General features: G+C 34.5%; 3 protein-coding genes across 5 annotated transcripts; 2 read left to right on the top strand and 1 right to left on the bottom strand.

The window, feature by feature from the left end:
- Positions 1 to 27: 27 nt before the first annotated feature.
- Positions 28 to 2611, bottom strand: LOC137717858 (uncharacterized). The gene is made up of 4 exons (XM_068457354.1): positions 2535 to 2611; positions 1437 to 2070; positions 354 to 591; positions 28 to 240 (listed from the first exon to the last, which is right to left on the bottom strand). The coding sequence occupies exons 2-4, from the start codon at positions 1761 to 1763 to the stop codon at positions 197 to 199; spliced, it is 609 nt and encodes a 202-aa protein (XP_068313455.1). The 5' UTR covers positions 1764 to 2070; positions 2535 to 2611; the 3' UTR covers positions 28 to 196.
- Positions 2612 to 3154: 543 nt separating this feature from the next.
- On the top strand, positions 3155 to 10886 carry LOC137716711 (uncharacterized). 3 transcript variants are annotated; one of them, XM_068456083.1, is made up of 10 exons: positions 3174 to 3307; positions 4359 to 4401; positions 4741 to 4956; positions 5280 to 5371; positions 5585 to 5692; positions 6517 to 6623; positions 6833 to 6888; positions 7638 to 7815; positions 9013 to 9303; positions 9665 to 10886. In XM_068456083.1, exons 3-10 carry the CDS (start codon positions 4768 to 4770, stop codon positions 10516 to 10518), a joined length of 1875 nt encoding a protein of 624 aa, XP_068312184.1. In that variant the 5' UTR covers positions 3174 to 3307; positions 4359 to 4401; positions 4741 to 4767; the 3' UTR covers positions 10519 to 10886. The 3 variants fall into 3 exon arrangements, with proteins under 3 accessions (XP_068312185.1, XP_068312183.1, XP_068312184.1); XM_068456084.1 differs by lacking the exon at positions 4359 to 4401 and having other exon boundaries at positions 3155 to 3307; positions 5621 to 5692; XM_068456082.1 differs by lacking the exon at positions 4359 to 4401 and having other exon boundaries at positions 3155 to 3307.
- A 2869-nt stretch (positions 10887 to 13755) lies between these two features.
- On the top strand, positions 13756 to 16572 carry LOC137717640 (glyoxylase I 4-like). Its single transcript, XM_068457060.1, has 3 exons — positions 13756 to 14125; positions 15387 to 15748; positions 16234 to 16572. The coding sequence occupies exons 1-3, from the start codon at positions 13899 to 13901 to the stop codon at positions 16323 to 16325; spliced, it is 681 nt and encodes a 226-aa protein (XP_068313161.1). The 5' UTR covers positions 13756 to 13898; the 3' UTR covers positions 16326 to 16572.
- The last annotated feature ends 702 nt before the right edge of the window (positions 16573 to 17274 follow it).

The raw sequence follows: 17274 nt of genomic DNA, 5'->3' as shown, positions 1-17274 counted from the left end.
GTACTTAGCAATGCATCTGATTGCAGGAATTCAAAGGGAAAACCCACTTTAAAATCATTTTCTGAATGGATCCATTGGCTAAAAGTTTAAAACTTCCAGTTTACCTCTTGCTTGAGTTCTTGAACAAGACTATTATCACTAGCTCCATGGCTCTTTGCAATTCGATCATTCTCCTCACGCTCCCTTCTACAGCGCTTTAAAACACAGATAGGACATAAGCAATCCGCTTTATGATGCCTTCTGAAAACGGAAGAAATCTCAAAACATAAGAAAAGCTTTTCTAGTATCGCGCTATAAAAGTGAAGACTAAAATGTATCAACAAGGGGAAAAGGCGAAGCTGTAAAACACTCACCATTAGTTCCTCTTGGTTGTCCATTATACAACCCAGCTGCAGTCCAATACTTGGTGAAATTCTTCTTCACCCGCCTCATAAGATCCAAAATGTAGTCACCCTTACTGTTATAACAATTGTTCCAAATGTACTCCACATCTCTGAAAACATCCTCGGAATTATTATACTTGCGACCCTGTTCAAGATTACTGCATATTGTTCCAAAATCCATTGGTGTATCTATCACATCAAAATAATCCTGATTCCAGACAAACCCCAAGCCCACAAAACAAAACACAATGTCATTAATAAAAGCATGAAGAAAGGAAATTAGGTATGATGCAGTATTCATAGCATAACAGTCGGAAATCGAACCTCAAAGAGATGAAATGGAGCACACCAAAAAAAAAAAAAAAAAAACCAAGAAAAAGAAAAGGCATTGTTCAAGACTTCAAGTTCAAATTTTGTGCAATGTGTATCCGACAAGAGTCGCATGAAACAAATATAAACAAACAACTATTGAATAATCTTATCAATAGAGTTCCTAAAGACTAAGCACGTTTGATGGACTTGAGTCGCAAAATGAACTTCTACGAGCGTTGTGATCATCTCATTGAGGCACACAGACGTCTAGCAAATCATTGAGAGCATAGCCAAATCAATCAACCGACTTTTCAGTATGCATATGCTTTCTACATTATGGAGCATGGTTACACTTTGAAAGGATCCATACAAAATCATTTCTTGATTCTAGCTCCGAAGACCAACCCCTCATGCCCACATGTAACCACATCCCATTAAAAGCATATGCGTAAAACAATGGGCTATACAACTGAATTAAGCCTCAGGCTTATAAAATATAATTTACAATGTCTACTTCTTGGAAAAGGAATAGGTATTCCCAAAGCTTCAGGATTCATAGGGACATTAAAGGGTTCAGAAGCATCCATTTTCATCACCTTCTTTACCATCTGTGTAAGTGATAAGTGAAGACAAGTATAAGCACGTACACCAAAGCACACTTGAAACAGAAACCGACGACACTAAATTAAAGGTTTACATGACCCAAAAGAAACACGATTTATTTCAAAATTCTTAACATACCGTCGGTGCAGTATCTAATTCTTGCTTGTTATAACGAGAATCTTCACCAGCCTCCTTCGATTCTCTTTTATGTGGACTCTCAGTCCGTGCAGGAACAGGATCAATACTGTGGTTGACACTAGACCCCAACTCCTTTGATGTTTTAATCTTTACACTCCCAGTTTTCTTCGACGCGTTCCCAGAAGCACCAACGTTTACTTCATGCAATGATTTGGCACTATCCTCCATTTTCTCAGAAACCACACCTTGTCTTTCCAAACCAACTTGTTGGCCACTCTTATCTGTATCACTTTCTGTGTATGCATCAGAAGTAGGCTGAGAATCCATTGTTCTCAAAGTCCTAAGCTTCACTTTAACTCTTCCCACTGATTTCCCAACTCCCCTATCAATTGAGCCGTCAGGATTTAATATTGGCAAGATTGATATGCTGATCAGTCCTGGTCGACCATTCCAGACTCATACTTATTATAGTAATTACCATCTTCATCCATACTTGTACCATCCTCCAAATTTACAATTGCCCCACTTGAAATTGCCTCATTTCCTCCTGCTACAGACCCTTTGGGCTTTCCTTTTTTGTTCTTTCGCTTCCGCTTCATCTCCTAACCAAAAACTAATCTGTCCCTGCTCCACACTGCACATAACCATTCACCAAAGCTAATTAAGGTATAATTTCATTTAAGTACAGCTTCATTCTTTTTTAAGCAAAAATTAATTTAAAAAAAAAAGAAACCAGTCTCCTTTTATACAGACTAACAAAAACAAATCCAAGAAATTAAATTGCAATTGGAGAAACCAAAACATAAAAAAATTTCAACTTTTTCGGTGAATTAAAACTTTCAAATTACATGTAAAACGTCTCCAATTTAAACCAATCATAAACCATTGATAAAAACAACCCAAACAAACTTCAGTAACTTAAGAAAAAATGTGCTTTTTTTTTTCCCAGCAATTCTCTAACCCAAATTCAGTCAAAGCAACACAAAACCCTAAAAACAAGTAAATTAAACAATTGCAGAAAACCCTAGATTCATCAACAACCAAGGAACTAATAAAAATTCAAACTTTAGTCGAAAGAGGGAGAGAAAGATACTGTACCACTGCAGGAGCAGCTGATTATTTGAAGAAGTAAACCGTTTCGCAACTTTTCAAAAAACGGGTACAGCACGAGCGTTCCCGCGAGACCGAGGGGGGAGGGAGAGAGAGAGGCGGAGCGACAAGTGTATTGATACTGTTGGGCCCTCCAATTGGGCTAAAATGAGCCCATTTAATGGTTACTCCTAACCGAATCAGACTGATTGTTCAATACTTTTAACTTTTTATGTAAACGTTTCTATTCGAATTTAATAATATTTCACTTAAAAAAATTGTTCACTCCCGAGAGAGGATCCTCACTAGATCCTCCAATCATATTCATTCATCGTACATCATAGAATCAATTTTCGTCAATAACTGTTTATATTCAATTTTAAATAAAATAATTTACAATAATTTTTTACTACACGATGTGTGATTATGTAAATTCCAAATAGATATTATGTAAGAATTCTAAAGGATTTTGAAGACCTTTCATGTTAGTGTTTGTATTAATAGAATTTCTTTCCGTTTATAGTATTAAATAATCCAGGTGTCTAATTTCTATTGGTCGGGAACACCACTGACATAAGTGAGTTGGAGTTGCGGAACTCTAAAATCTCTCCTTAACGGCGTCGTGTGGTTTGGCGTCTTAATTTTTTTGTTTTTCTCTCTTCCTCCCGTCGCTGCAACCTTTTTCCCAGCCGCCGTCGCTTCAACCTTCTTTCAAGCCACTCCGCAGCCGTTTCCAAGCCGGTCATAGTGTTTGTCTCGGCTTCTGGCGGCCGAGTTGGCTGGTGAGTTGGGAAATTTGGATTTTCTAGAACAATTTTTCCGTTGCTAGTTTTGGTATTCCCTTAATTTCATACTGAAGAAGCTCATACTTGTTCTGTCAATTTGAGTGTTAAATTTGGAATCTTTCTTTTATCTTGATTGCTATTCAGTAAAATTAAAATTGTTTTTTTGTGTGGATGGTTTTGCAGTTTTTGCAGGAAAAAAAAATTGAATTTGAATCCTAGAGAGAAAAAAAAATGGTAATTGGATTTGATAGGTGATTCTTTTTGCATTGGGTGTAAATTTTGAAATGGGTTTATAGTTGGTGAACTGAAGTTGAACAAGCTCTCATAGCCTAACTCCAACCTCCTATATAATCCTTAATGATAGCATAATTTTGGTGGGGATGAAGTTGGAGGACTGAGAAAATGCTACCAATGTTTCTTACTTTTTTTCATTTGACATGGCATACTGTGCACAATTATTCGTTAAACGGTTATCGAGTAGGTTAAATGTTGAGATTGGCTTCTCTCTCTTGTTTTTTCCTACCCTTGGTGTGCCTTACTTTCATAGTTATAACTTAGGATATCCTTTAGGGTCAGTCGATCGAGTGCCTTCTAGTTTGGGACGAGAGGGTGGTCAAAAGTCTAATTGATATACAAAAGTTCTCATTCTTTGTGTCCATATATGATATCATGAATGTGTTGGAATAAATGTCCTCCGCATGAAGGATGAAGTTCTTCACGTTGGTTTAGTTTAGAAATCAGACAACGAGGATCTTGAAGGTCTCAACGTTTTGATTTCGTTTATTTTAGGGTGAACTGAGAAAATGAAGAAACAGTTCTCTCTAAGACATCAATGTTTATTTCATGATTGTAATGATTCTTGTGCTACCTTGTTAGCTAGGAAACTGTGCTGACATCTACTTTCGCCTAATGTGTGCAGCTGTACTCTTGGTGTTAATTGTCATCTTTTCTGCCATCTCCTTCTTTTGTTTATATGGTCCATTATTATATCATAATCAATCACAAGTGAAACTAGAGATGGTTTGTTGTGTTGTTGGTTTTGTGTTAGGTTATTATTGAAGCTAGTGGTGCCTGAGTTTTGATTCAACAAGGTAACTGAAAGATATATAAAGCTGTCTTTTTCTTTTAAGGTAGCTTGTCAGTTTTATTCAAGCATTAGGGCTTTTGGATTGATCCAGAGCTGCAGTAGCAATAGCAGTTTTAATTAGTGCATATAAAACCAAAAGAATTGGACAATCATGTTAATACTTCAGTTGGGGCTGAATTTCTGATATTGTGTGCTTTAAATAGGATAGAGAATGTAAAGTATCGTGCATCAGAGCTCAGAATTATAGCTACCTCTTTTGAGTTTTAATCTGGGAATTTATTTTGTATTTCGTATAAAACTTCCTATTGTTATTCTCTCATTTGTACGTTTTTTTTGTTATTAGTTGTGTAGAGCGGGTGGAAGAGTTCTAATGGAGGAACTTTTAGGGTTTACGGAAGAATCAAGAGATAATGAGGAGCTGGGTATATCGTCGTTGTCATCATCATCATCATCGTACAGCTACAAATTGGTTCCCTGGTTGAGCTGGGATGAATGGTTTTTTGTTGAAGAATCTCTCTTTTCTAATTCACCTGATATTGTGGCCTCCGCTTTGAGAAGAGTAAGAGAAACCCAACTTCATGTTTTCATTTTGCTTACCATGGAATGTTTTTCAAAGATAATGTTATGTTAGAAATTTCACGTGGATATGCCTCCTTGTTTTGTTAGTCTCTCTAGTAGTAAAGGAAATAATTGTTTGGACGGGCTCATAATTAAATTCTTAGCGTATTGTTGAATCTGTTTGAATCTTGTGTATGGTGGCTATGATTTTGAAAATAATGAACACAATTATTTTTTTGAAGAGGTTTTTCCTTCTTATTGAATTTTTTTGGAGGTTTCTGGCATTGACATAAATTCTTTTGATGTTTGAATTGTTGTTTGCAGATATCAACATGGAGAAGCAGAGGCTGTCTTCCTATTGTGATTGAAGTTACAGCATCAATTATTGAAATTCAGCAAAAAGATCCTCACTTTAGGTACCCTTTACTCCCAACTCCTCTGCGCCTGTTTGGATCAACTTCTTCTATCCTTTTTTACCCAGTGGGGGTAGGGATGGGGGAGGGGATTCTTCATGCTAAATGTTGTTTTCTTTGTGGTTTTGTTTGTATATCTATCTCATATATTGTTTTGAATTTCTTCAAAAGATTGTCCTACTTTGCCAACTTCGTGTATGTGTTTTTGACTTACAGAAAGGACCAGTCAAATGATGCTTTAGATAATTGCAGATCAGCTCAATCAAATGATGTTTCGCTCTCAGAGGAAATGCTGGCCATGTTATACTGTATGGCAATCATGAGGTGAGGTTCCTTTAATTTTTTGCTATTAAATCTCTCCATTCTTTTCTTTAATCCTTATCATTTTGTGATGGATCAATGCATAATTTAGTACGGTCCTAATAAGCACAGTGCAATAATTAGTAAAAACATGATCCTTGATCAGCTATACTGCTGAATAAACACACACACACACACACACACACACTCCTTCACTCCTTCACTCTCTCTTTGGGAGGTAGTTTGTAGTAGGTTTGACTGAGAGGTAGACTACTTTGTTCCATGTATGGGCAGCAAGCATGTTAAACTTGTAACTGAGCAAAAAATTAGTATGATACATAAGCTGGTTGCATCAAGTGTTGTCTTTTTTCATGTTTCTACAAATATTGCATAGCCTTTGACTTATCCCAGCTACAATACAGTTTAAGCTATACCTGGAACTGTGTCACTCAATAAGTCTTTAGAAGAAAACTTTTGACTAAATTCTTGTAGATGTATATGTTCTTAGTACCAGTCATCTGTCAGAGTCCTTAAGCATCCGGAATTTGGTCAGGAATTTTTTCTTGATACGTATTCACTGCTTGTTATCTTCAATTTAAAATATCTTGTGCTATGGGTTCTTGTAAGTATAGCATGCAGATTTTTTTTAAAGCTTTTTCCATCACATAACTGATATATCAACACAGTTTTTGAGGTTTTCATGGTTAGACAGAACGGAGAAATTCAGTATTTATAGGGGATTAATGTTTAAGCTCGTATTTATTTCTGCCTCCTTTTTCTGTTTATCATTGTTGCATGTGATGCTACATAAATAAATCACCTTCACACATGTTGTCTTGTTTCTGAAGGCTTGTGAATGGTGTGGTTGAGAAGACACGGAAAAAAACTGAGGTTTCAATTGCTGTGGCTGCCGATGCAATCGGCATTCCACGTACACTGATTGATATTCGTCATGGTGAGCAGCTTCAACTTTTATTTTGTAATCTTTTGTTAGTTGGTTAAGCTTTTAGGCCTTTCTGTTGGATAATCAACCATGCCCATTCGACTTATGTCTACCTTGCGCACAGGGCTTTTGGTATTTAAAGTAATTTTTAAACACTCATGATACTGCACATTGATCTTTTTTATTTTTATTTTTTACCATTTTATTGCTTTAATTTTCAGAGGGATCTCACCGCGAACTTCCCACACTTGTCGTTGTTCGTACTGCTTCACTTAAGGTACATATCATGCTTGGTAAATCAAAAAAATCCCACCTTCAAGTTCTTCAAATGCTTAATCATAATCTTTAGATTTTATGTTCCACTAATCTAGTTTATTTGGTGATGAATAATTATAAGAGAATCCTAGTAAGACTTCCCTTGATGTTTGATTTAACTACTTGTGGGTGCTGCACAGAATGTTGGTTTTATTGATAATATCTCTGAATTCTATTAAGTTGTGAAAACCGGCTTTCTTTTTCCATATAAACATAGGGAAATATTTTCTGATGAGACTAGATTCTTATTTCAGGTTTTCTACACTTGACGTTATTCCAGCCTATTTTGGCTGGAAAAACATCATGTTCTGCATTTCAATCGTACCAAAATGATATTATTATCTCTCTATGTTTCTAGTCACTTTCGTGGGCTAGAACTTTCAGATCTTGAATAGGGAAAGATTAATTGACCCAAAAAGAGAAGAAAAGATTAGGGAAGATTAAACTTGTTTCTGAAAACAAACCCTTTACGGTTAGTCTCTTAATTACCAGATATTACTAAGTCATTTTTGAGGATAAAAAGGACCCTTTACAGTTATCTTAACCCTTTATGGCTCCTCTGTTACAAGTTCATTTTAGTTTATGACAATTTGTTCCCCTTACCTTCTTTTTTTCCTACTGAAATACTTCAATGATTATATACAAGTTATGAAAAGGATGACTTGCTTTAAATTTGAGAAGTTAAACATTATCCATGGTTGGTGTTTTTAGGCCCTTGATTGGTTAAAGTGTTATTACTGGGAGCCTCAGAAGAAGAAAATTCCATTTCATGGTAATGAAACTGCTGAGATCAGAAATGAAATTAGGTCTAAATTCCATGAATTGGCCTTCTGTTTAAGAGTTAAGGAGACTCCTCAGCCCCATTCTTCAAAAGTCAAGAAAAAGCGTGGTATGGAAATTTATTTTCTTCAAGTTAGATTGATTATATGATATGATCTGCAATTAGTGATTAGCTTAATCACTATTAAAGGTTTTAATCTTGGGATTATCAGGCTTATTCCTGTTTTAGAGAAGTTTGTCATAATTGGCCAGCTGGCATGTTGAGTTGTACTTGTATAAGAGCACTAGCTCTCAGTATTGTAATCAGATCAGAATTTACAGAAAGAAATACAAACACAAAAATATATTGGAGCTCTGCTCCCTTCTACTTCATCTTCTCCATTTGCCATTACCATTGCTGCTTGCAGGTTGAGAGCAAAAACATCACAATCCCTACAAAATGTAGCTGCTGCACATAACATGAAAAGATATATATAGGATACAATATTTTCCAATGCTTTTGGATTGAGAGCAAATACGCATTACACCATATATATCTTTTCATGTTACGTGCAGCAGCTACATTTTGTAGGGATTGTGATGTTTTTGTCTGGTTAGGACTTTGTCTTCAGTTTTCACCCATTCTTTGTAAAGGAATAATCTTAGACCATAATTATTTTATGACAGAATATAAAATGTACGTAAAATTACAAATCTGTAATTTTCTCCAATGCTGAAATGCATTTTCAAAGTTTTTTTACTTTTATTTTTATTTTTTTGTTTGTTTTGGAAAAGATACATTTTGATGGAATGGGAATGGTTTATCATAGTTTGTATTTCAATCAGCAAGCTATCTCGCAATCACATGGGAAGGTCAGAAAACCATTGATTGTTACGTTGTGTTCCTAGGAAATGGAATTTACATAGCTAAGCTGTTGTAGAGAAGTCATTATCGGCATGTATCATGTGTACAATGTATACTCTCTACTGAGATATCTCCATGTAGTCCATCTGTATGTCATGTTTTGGGTTTGATTTAACATTTTTTATTTGTAATGCTACACCTGCATATTTCTCTTTTTATACTTGCATGTCTTATTCGTATTGTTGATTAAAATGTTCAGAAAATGTTCCTCACTCTCTCTTATAGTATGCTCTCACAGCGATCTTAATTCTGATGCGATGTCCATGATTAATGAACATTATTTCTCCATCGATTGGGCAAGTAGAGAGCAATCCCAATCTGTCATCTTATTTTTGAAGGATGTCTTTTGAACATATTGATGTTTTGTAAGTATGGTTATTAATTGAGGTGCTTCATATCCAGGTTCAAAAAAAGACCTTACGAAGATATTGAAAAGTCTTATTGGGATGTATTCTTCGTTCTCCTCAGAGGTTGTTTCTGTACTGTTGGAGTTCTTGTTGGAGGCTATAAATTCCTCAGACTCCTCAGATCTTCCAGTAAACACCCAAACTGGCCCAAGACTACTTATTTCGTTGAACGAGTGGAAGCTTGTGATAACAAAAATTTTAAATAAGGAACCGGAGTTGCTTCTGGCTCTTCTGAATGCAGTTCTTGATAAGATTGAGACTCAGGAAGCAGTGATGTATGAGACCGGTAATCCTGTGACCTATTCTTTGTATTATTTGTTCCATATTCAGATATAGACTGGTAGAAGTTATGCTGAGGTTGTGTATAGATTCAAATTATATTTGACAGGGTAACTAGGTTGCTTTTTTATCCTGAACATCGTTAAGTGATCTAGTCGGTAATAACAATCACATCAGAACAGTCTGATTTCTTGAGTTTAGGGAGTTTTTGAATTTGCATGGTGGGTAATTTCCTTCCCTAATTGTATCTGATATTCTCAGTTCATAGCATGAATTCAACGTCATTTGGTACAGCTAGACATACTCACCAAAACTTTAAATTATCCAAATGTTCTTATCTTGGTTGCTAAGTTTATGAATTTGTCTAGGACGGTTTCACACATCATCAGACCGTGGGGCAGAGATACTCCAAGTTGAACACCTCTCTTCTCTGTTTACTTGGCTCGTTGGAAATTTCGAAGGATTAAAGCCTCGCCAAGAAAAAGACTCTGCAGTCGTAATCAAAGTTTCTTCAGCAGAAAAAACTATCTCAAAAGCAATTCTGATGGAACTCCTACATAAATGTCTTATTGTATCAGCTTCTGCTAATAACAAGCTCGTGGATTCTGCCGCCCATCTTGCACAGCTGACAGGGGACAGCTTCCTAGTGGGAAAACTGCACAAATTCTCTTCGTTTGTTTCATCAAATTCGGATGGTACTGAAGAAGAAGCTGTTCGTATAAACTCAAATAATCAATTTAACGAGCAAGAAGAATCTATAAGTCATGCGGCAGAGAAGCTAGAGCTGATTAAGCGTCGCATAAGGAAGAGCAAAGCAGTTAAGACCGCAGATGCTGATGTCGGAAACACTAACAGATGGGTTCTGTCAAAATCATGGAACCCGTGTCCAATAGGAATGTTGCCTCGAGCTGTAGGGTCTTCGGGCTGCCTTCCTGTTCTGGACGTTAACAATGTCCCGGAAAAGGTTTCTGAATTACTAGGAAGAAAAGAGTTGTGGGAGTTGAACCAATGCAGCGTCAAGAGAAATAGTTCTGAAATGCAGCTACTAGATAACCCATGTGCTAAGAAGATGAGGGTGACATCGGATGGTTTTGCATCGGAAGGTGAGGATGTTCTATCACCAGAAGATGTCGACGGACATCTCATGATAGGCGGGGCGTGGAAGAAAGTCGGGGAAGAGGAGCTACTTGCCATCAAGTCTGCTGTGAGGATATTAATCTAGTCGCCTACTTTTTTCATGCAAGGAATAGAAGGATAGTTAAATTTTGGAAGCTCATTGTGGTGGCTTGCAGGTTGAGCTTCAAATCTGAGTTATAGTAGTGGGATTGGCCACTACAGCAGTTTTGGTTTATATTTTCCATTGATTTATGTTTTGTCAGAAGACGTGGCGCAAAATCGAGCGTAGTGACATTTTACGATTCACGCAGCCAATCACACTTAGTGGGATAAGGCTTTGTTGTTTGTATTTATTTTTTGTAATTTAATTAAGAGGCTGTTAGGTGATTATTTATCACTCTTAATCTTATGCTATTCAGACGACATGTAATTACTCGAATCTATGATTTATATTTTTTTTATCTTAGGATCAAACTTTATCCTTGTTACATTTTCACAAAAGGGAAAATCCGATAATAGCAAAAACAAAGGTAAAATGGAAAATACGAAAGCAATTGAGAAGCGATTTATGTGTATCCCGTTTTCTCTTAGCACATCCATGCATAGTGTGCGAAAATTATTTTCCCTTCTCATTACACCTTCTCCATTCAGCACCACCAATCCAACGTTCATTTCCGATCTACAACAATTCAAAGGTAGAACATTTGTTCAGTACAATACAACAACACCAACGCCTATTTTCTTTAAGAAATTTTTTATTGTGCTCAGAATATAAAATGGTATATTGCATGTTATTTATTATATAATTAAAGAAATATTTTATTTTTTAAGTACTTAGACCTATTGAAAAAATAATTCCCTCACTCCGTCCCATCCGGTTACATGCCAGCCGGCTGCAGAGTCGGTGGAAACATGTACAATGATTAACTAATGCGGTTTGAGTATTCACATGTTTTGAAGATGTCCCAGAACAGCAAAAAGGGCATGTGAATGCGAATAAGACTTCACGAGTATGCCCCACCGCACTGCAGAGACAACTTATATGACATGTGATTATAACGTAACGTGATATTTTGATTCCGTAATATAATATTTTATTAATTATTTAACATGACAAAATTATAAAGAAAAAATTAAAGAAAAATGTTTAAAAATATTGAGTTTTAACAATAAAAACAAAATAAAAGGTAAATTAAATAGTACTATGATTGATTTTTTAGTGTAAAAATATGATTTTTCCCAAAAATAAATAGCACCGGAAGTTTTTCGTTAAAATTCTTTTACATGTTACAAGTGTATACTATTTATATAAGGTGTTTTTTTGTCTCGATGACAGGGGAGGGACTGTGCGTGGGTCCCAAGCCTAGTGCCCATTGTTCTTTATTTTATGGAAAAGTAACATATATGTAAAGATTTTATGGTATTCTTTTTTTTTTTTTTTTTGAATTTTGATGATTTTAAAAGATAGAAATAAATAAGTACTATATTATTTAACTTAATAACATTTGATGATTATTTTAGATCATTGATTAATTTCAACGACTGATCTTGCTAGTAAGATAACATTTGTCTTAATAAAAGTTAAAAATTGTCCTAGTTTCTTGATTAAGTTTAATGAATTATTTTAGTTGTTATTTTTTGGGAGGAGGGAGAGTGAACTTTTCATAATAGGCTAGCAATAATATGGTTCAAATTTACCTTTAAAGAAAATCGAACCTAAAGCCTCCCAGTTATAAATAAATAGAAATACCACTAAATCGTTACTAAGTTGCTTTTTTTTTTATTTTTAAGAAACTGTTATTAGTACCCCACAAATCTCATTATACACTCCTCACAAGTATTTTTTCTTTCTAATTTAGAAATTTTAAAATATCAAAATAAAATTTTTGAAATAGCAAGAACAATTCTTTTTTTTTTATATATTATTATTTTCTTTTTGCATGCCCGATAGGTTGCTCCATATCTATAATTAATATAGGGCATATCATACCGCACAACGTTTATCATGTTTCAGCTTTATCTACAGGAGGAGGATTCTCCTCTTAATCTCTATCTCATTCTCTTTCCTCTTATTTGAACGATTACAACTAAATCACGTTAATATTTTATATTAATTTTTTTTATTAATATAATAAGATAAAAATTAATGTGTGAACGAAGAGAATGAAAAATATGAGAATAAAAAAGAAAAGAATCATACTCATTATCAATATAACTTTTTGATATCTCCAACCTGTAGACATCGATCAAAGTCCAATTTAATTTGATGGGTCTATTCAACAACCATCACGTGGTCCGTATTTAATTTGTAGCTTTATTTGATGTATCATGATTCATTTTTAGTACGAGTAAGGAAAACTGAGCGCACAAGGACGACCATGATCAAGAATTCCTAAGTAAATGATCCGGATCCTTTTCGCCTAGCTGGCCGGCTTTATATCTAGAGGAGAGTAGGTGGTGTCACGTCATGCTAGTTGTAGGGCTTTGTGGTTTGGAGGAAGATTTTCTACCTTTTTATTCCTGACTCCTTTCATCTTTTTCTTTTATATATTATTTTTTTATCTTATTATTTTTATAAAAAATTAATATAAGATGTTGACGTGATTTAATCGTAATTATTCAAATAGGAGGGCATGGAGAAGTAGAGAGATTATGAGGGTAAAAAATTCTCCTCCTTGGAGCTTTGCTTCGGATATACATCATTACATCATACATGAGGGACATATCTTATATATGACATATACTAATTTATGATATATAATATGTGTGTGTGTGTGTGTGAATATATATACACGCATACTAATTTATGATATTTAGGTATTTTATTATGAATTCAATAAGAACATTAATATTTCATGATATTTAGGTATTTGATTATGCATTTAAGAAAATCTATATTTTTTTAATTTCACATGTTAGTAACTTTACACACATGACATGTGAATGTTAAAAAGTAAAATAATTCTCATATTCATATTTTAATAAGTGCAAGAAATTCAATAATCACGATGAATCTAATTGCTATTACGTGTAAGTAAACATGTTCTAAATTTGAAGGACATACTAATTATTAGATTACAGTTACAAGAAACTTAATATTCTAAATAATTAAATTAATGACAGGACAAAAGTTGTCATATAGTACTACTATCTAGTAGTTTTCTTCTTCCGTTTGATTTTTCTTAAAATCGAATTTGAATCATATTATTATTAACTTATTATAAGGTTAAACACGATACCTCAGCGTAGATAATGTCGTAGTTGAAAAACAATGACAGAACAAAATGTAGATGTAGAGACTGATTTTTTTCAAAACTTTGTACAGTTTCTGGAATCTTCTTTCTTTCTTCGAATGAGATATTTGGACCCGATATATCTCCTGCTTATCTGCCTGCCTTTATATACGCGCGTTATACTTCCATCAGAGTCATCACCACATACAACAATAACTTAGAGAGAGAGAGAGAGAGAGAGAGAGAGAGAGAGATGAGGAATGCAGGAAGTGATGAGTTTGCTGGTGATGGGGAAATACAGGAGCAGCAGAAGCAGAGGTGGTATTCATCATCTGCATCAAAGTTGGTGCTGCCTCAACTGTGTTTAAATCACGTGTCGTTTGTTTGCAAGTCGGTGAGCAAATCAGTGAGGTTCTACGAGGATGTCTTAGGTTTTGTGCTCATCCAACGCCCTTCTTCCTTCAAGTTTGAAGGAGCTTGGTACGTGTTCTTTCATACTTCCATGCCCATCCTTTTTTCCAATTTAACACACTCACACGCTATGTCGATCACTCACCATTTAACCTATGTATATAAAAGGTAGTGCTATTCGGACATTCCTTTTTACTTTTCACTCACTTATCCTTATAATTTTTCACTGATGGATCGAATGCATTGAAAAAAAATCAATGGTAAAAATTAATAAAGTGTATAAAAAGTAAAATTAATGTGTAAATAATAGCACGTAGATGTATATTTCAAAAGGAAAAGGCTTATTGCTTTATGTGATACTAGAGCTCCATAGAAAAAAAGATTAATTAATCAGATTCAATACCTTGTTTAACAATCATAATTTAACAGTGTATTTTAGATTTTATTTTAGGAAAAGGATCCTCATCGGATTCTTTTCCTAAGGATTTTGTGATTGTGGTTGATTGTGACTATTCATCATATATTGTGAGATGAATTTTTGTTAAGTACTATTTATATTTAATTTTTAAATTTTAAAATAATTTCTAATAACATAATATACATGGTTAGATCACAAGATTCTTAAGAAAATGTTCTTACGAGTATCTTTTTCCATTATTTTAATTGTGTGTCATGTTTCATGCATAACACACATCACACCGACACCCTCCATCAATAATTCGCCGGACACATTGACCACGTGTCTATGCGTGTGACCACATGACAATTTGACCCACATGAAAAGAACAAAGAAAGGATAGATTTTTCAGGTTTCTCATGTTTGTCGTGAGAAAAATAAAGTGATTGATGGTACTGACAGGTTTAGGCCATAGTTTGACATTGGTCTTCATGTTTTTTATTAGCCTTCTTTTGTGGATAGGTTGATCTTTGAGAATGCTGTTAGGTTTACTTATACGCGTTTTGTTAATAGTTAGTTGTTTTTGTTAGGTCTTTTGACCCCCAATTTTACCTAAAAAAAGAAGAAAAAAAAAAGATTTTTATCGGTATATGAGGTATTATACTACGTTTTATTATATAAATGATGAAATAAAAATATGTGATGTACCATTTATATTTCGTCATAATGAAAATTTTCTCCACAAAAAAAGCACTCTAAGGCCGGTAAGCTTTTCAGCATACTCAAAATACGAACTATTTATTTTTATATAAATGTGTAAAATAATGTCTATCGTACTAAACGTGCCAAAAATAATTATGTATAAATCGAATTCAATTACGGTGTAGTTAATTAAATCATAGCTAAGATTAATGTTAATTAAATTATGATTAGGCTGTTCAACCATGGAGTGGGAATTCATCTGCTGGAGTCGGATACCATCAATGCCGCGGAAAAGAAATGCAGAAAGATAAACCCAAAGGACAACCACATCTCGTTCCAGTGCTCAGACATGGCGGTGGTGGTGCAGAAACTGGAGGAGATGAAGGTAGAGTACGTGACGGCGCAGGTAGAAGAAGGCGGAGTTACAGTTGATCAGCTCTTCTTCCATGACCCTGATGGCTACATGCTTGAAATTTGCAACTGTCATAATCTTCCAGTCCTTCCCATCTCCTCCTCATGCCCTCTCAACCTAATCACCAACTCCAACCCAAACCATGCATCGTCGTCTTCGTCATCATCGTCGTCCTTCTACGGTACTTTCTCAATTCGTTTTTTTGCCTTGCTCTTAGTAAACGAAAATATTAAATTGTGGCAATAGATCTTTAATTTTAATTCAATTGTAGCAATGGTCTTTTAACTAAAAATTCATTACCGTTGGTTCTTCAAATCATCAAAACGTGCAGCTATGGCCCCTCACTAAAAATCTCGTACGTCCCTCAACTTTAACCCAATTTAAGCAATGATTCCTCAATTTTAATCTAATTGTAGCAATGGTCTTTCTAACATAACTCATTTTAATAAAATTCTGACAAAATTGACAAAAAATAATCATCGTTACACGTTTTGATAAGTTGAGGGACATCAATTGTATCAATGTTTCTTCTAACATAATTTATTTTGACAAATTTCTAACGAAGTTAACGAAAAAGACCATTGCTCCAATTTTTTAGTCTTTCGATCTGGTGACCATTTGCACGAAGATCTGTGGTAACGTTCGTCGGACATGTATAAAATGCAGGGAAGCGAAGTTCGGAGAAACCGTGTTCTGGAGAAGCAGCAACGCTAATGATGGAGAGTTTGGTGATGGATGTGATGAACATTTCCATGTGATCGACATTTTTGTTTCCGAATTGATGCAACTTTATACGGCGGATATTGCGAAATTGTTGAATGTAGTGTGTGAAGAGGATGGCTACCGACCTAAGCTTAAGTGAAATAGGCCAGAAGAATGTGAACCTTTTCTAGTACCTAAGTTTGATAGTTTGATGAATTATTGTCAGATATTGGCCAATTGTACGATGCGATGATTATGCTTTTACTCTAAATAAAAGGATGTGATATCCACATATTTCATTTTCCTACTTATATATCTTTTTAATTTTTAACTTTCGGATCGTATGAATTGAAGAAGATTAACGGACAAAAAATATCAATGGGTGTGTAAGAAATAAAGTAAGATATGTGGATAGCACATCTCTAAATAAATTAGTTGAGTTCAACAACCAAAAAAAAAATGTGAATTATATATGAGATATTAGTCAATTTCTCTTCTAAATTTGTAAGGAGCTATTACTTTTCTTATAAACTTTAATTTTAACCAATTACCTCTTGAACGTTTATAATTGATGAATTTCCACCTGAACTTTAATTTTAATCGATTACACTCTTAATTTTCATAATTAGTCAATTCCTTCCATAAAGTTTAATTTTATAATTGTAGAAAGATAATTTTATTCCTAACATGGACAACATCACAACATAGTGTTTTTCTCTCTTCTGCCAATTTACTATATACACTTTTTGTTTGAATTTTAGGGTTTATGAGAAACTAAAGTTCAGGAAGAAAATTGATCACTAAAATAGTTCATGGAAGTGATCGGTTAAAATTAAAATTCAAGGGGAAAATTGATGTCGTTGTTTATAAAAATTCAGAAAGTAATTGACTAAAATAAAAGTTTACGAAGAAATTCGCAGCTCTTTGACAAATCTGAAGAAAAAATCGACAAATACCTCATTTACACATCATCCTCTGTCTATAATCTCAACTTATTTTGGGCAT

The sequence above is a fragment of the Pyrus communis genome, chromosome 15 (genome assembly GCF_963583255.1).
Source record: "Pyrus communis chromosome 15, drPyrComm1.1, whole genome shotgun sequence".
Taxonomy (NCBI): Eukaryota; Viridiplantae; Streptophyta; class Magnoliopsida; order Rosales; family Rosaceae; genus Pyrus; species Pyrus communis.
The sequence above is the reverse complement of the archived record's forward strand: the minus strand, read 5'-3'. Positions and strand labels throughout refer to the sequence as shown.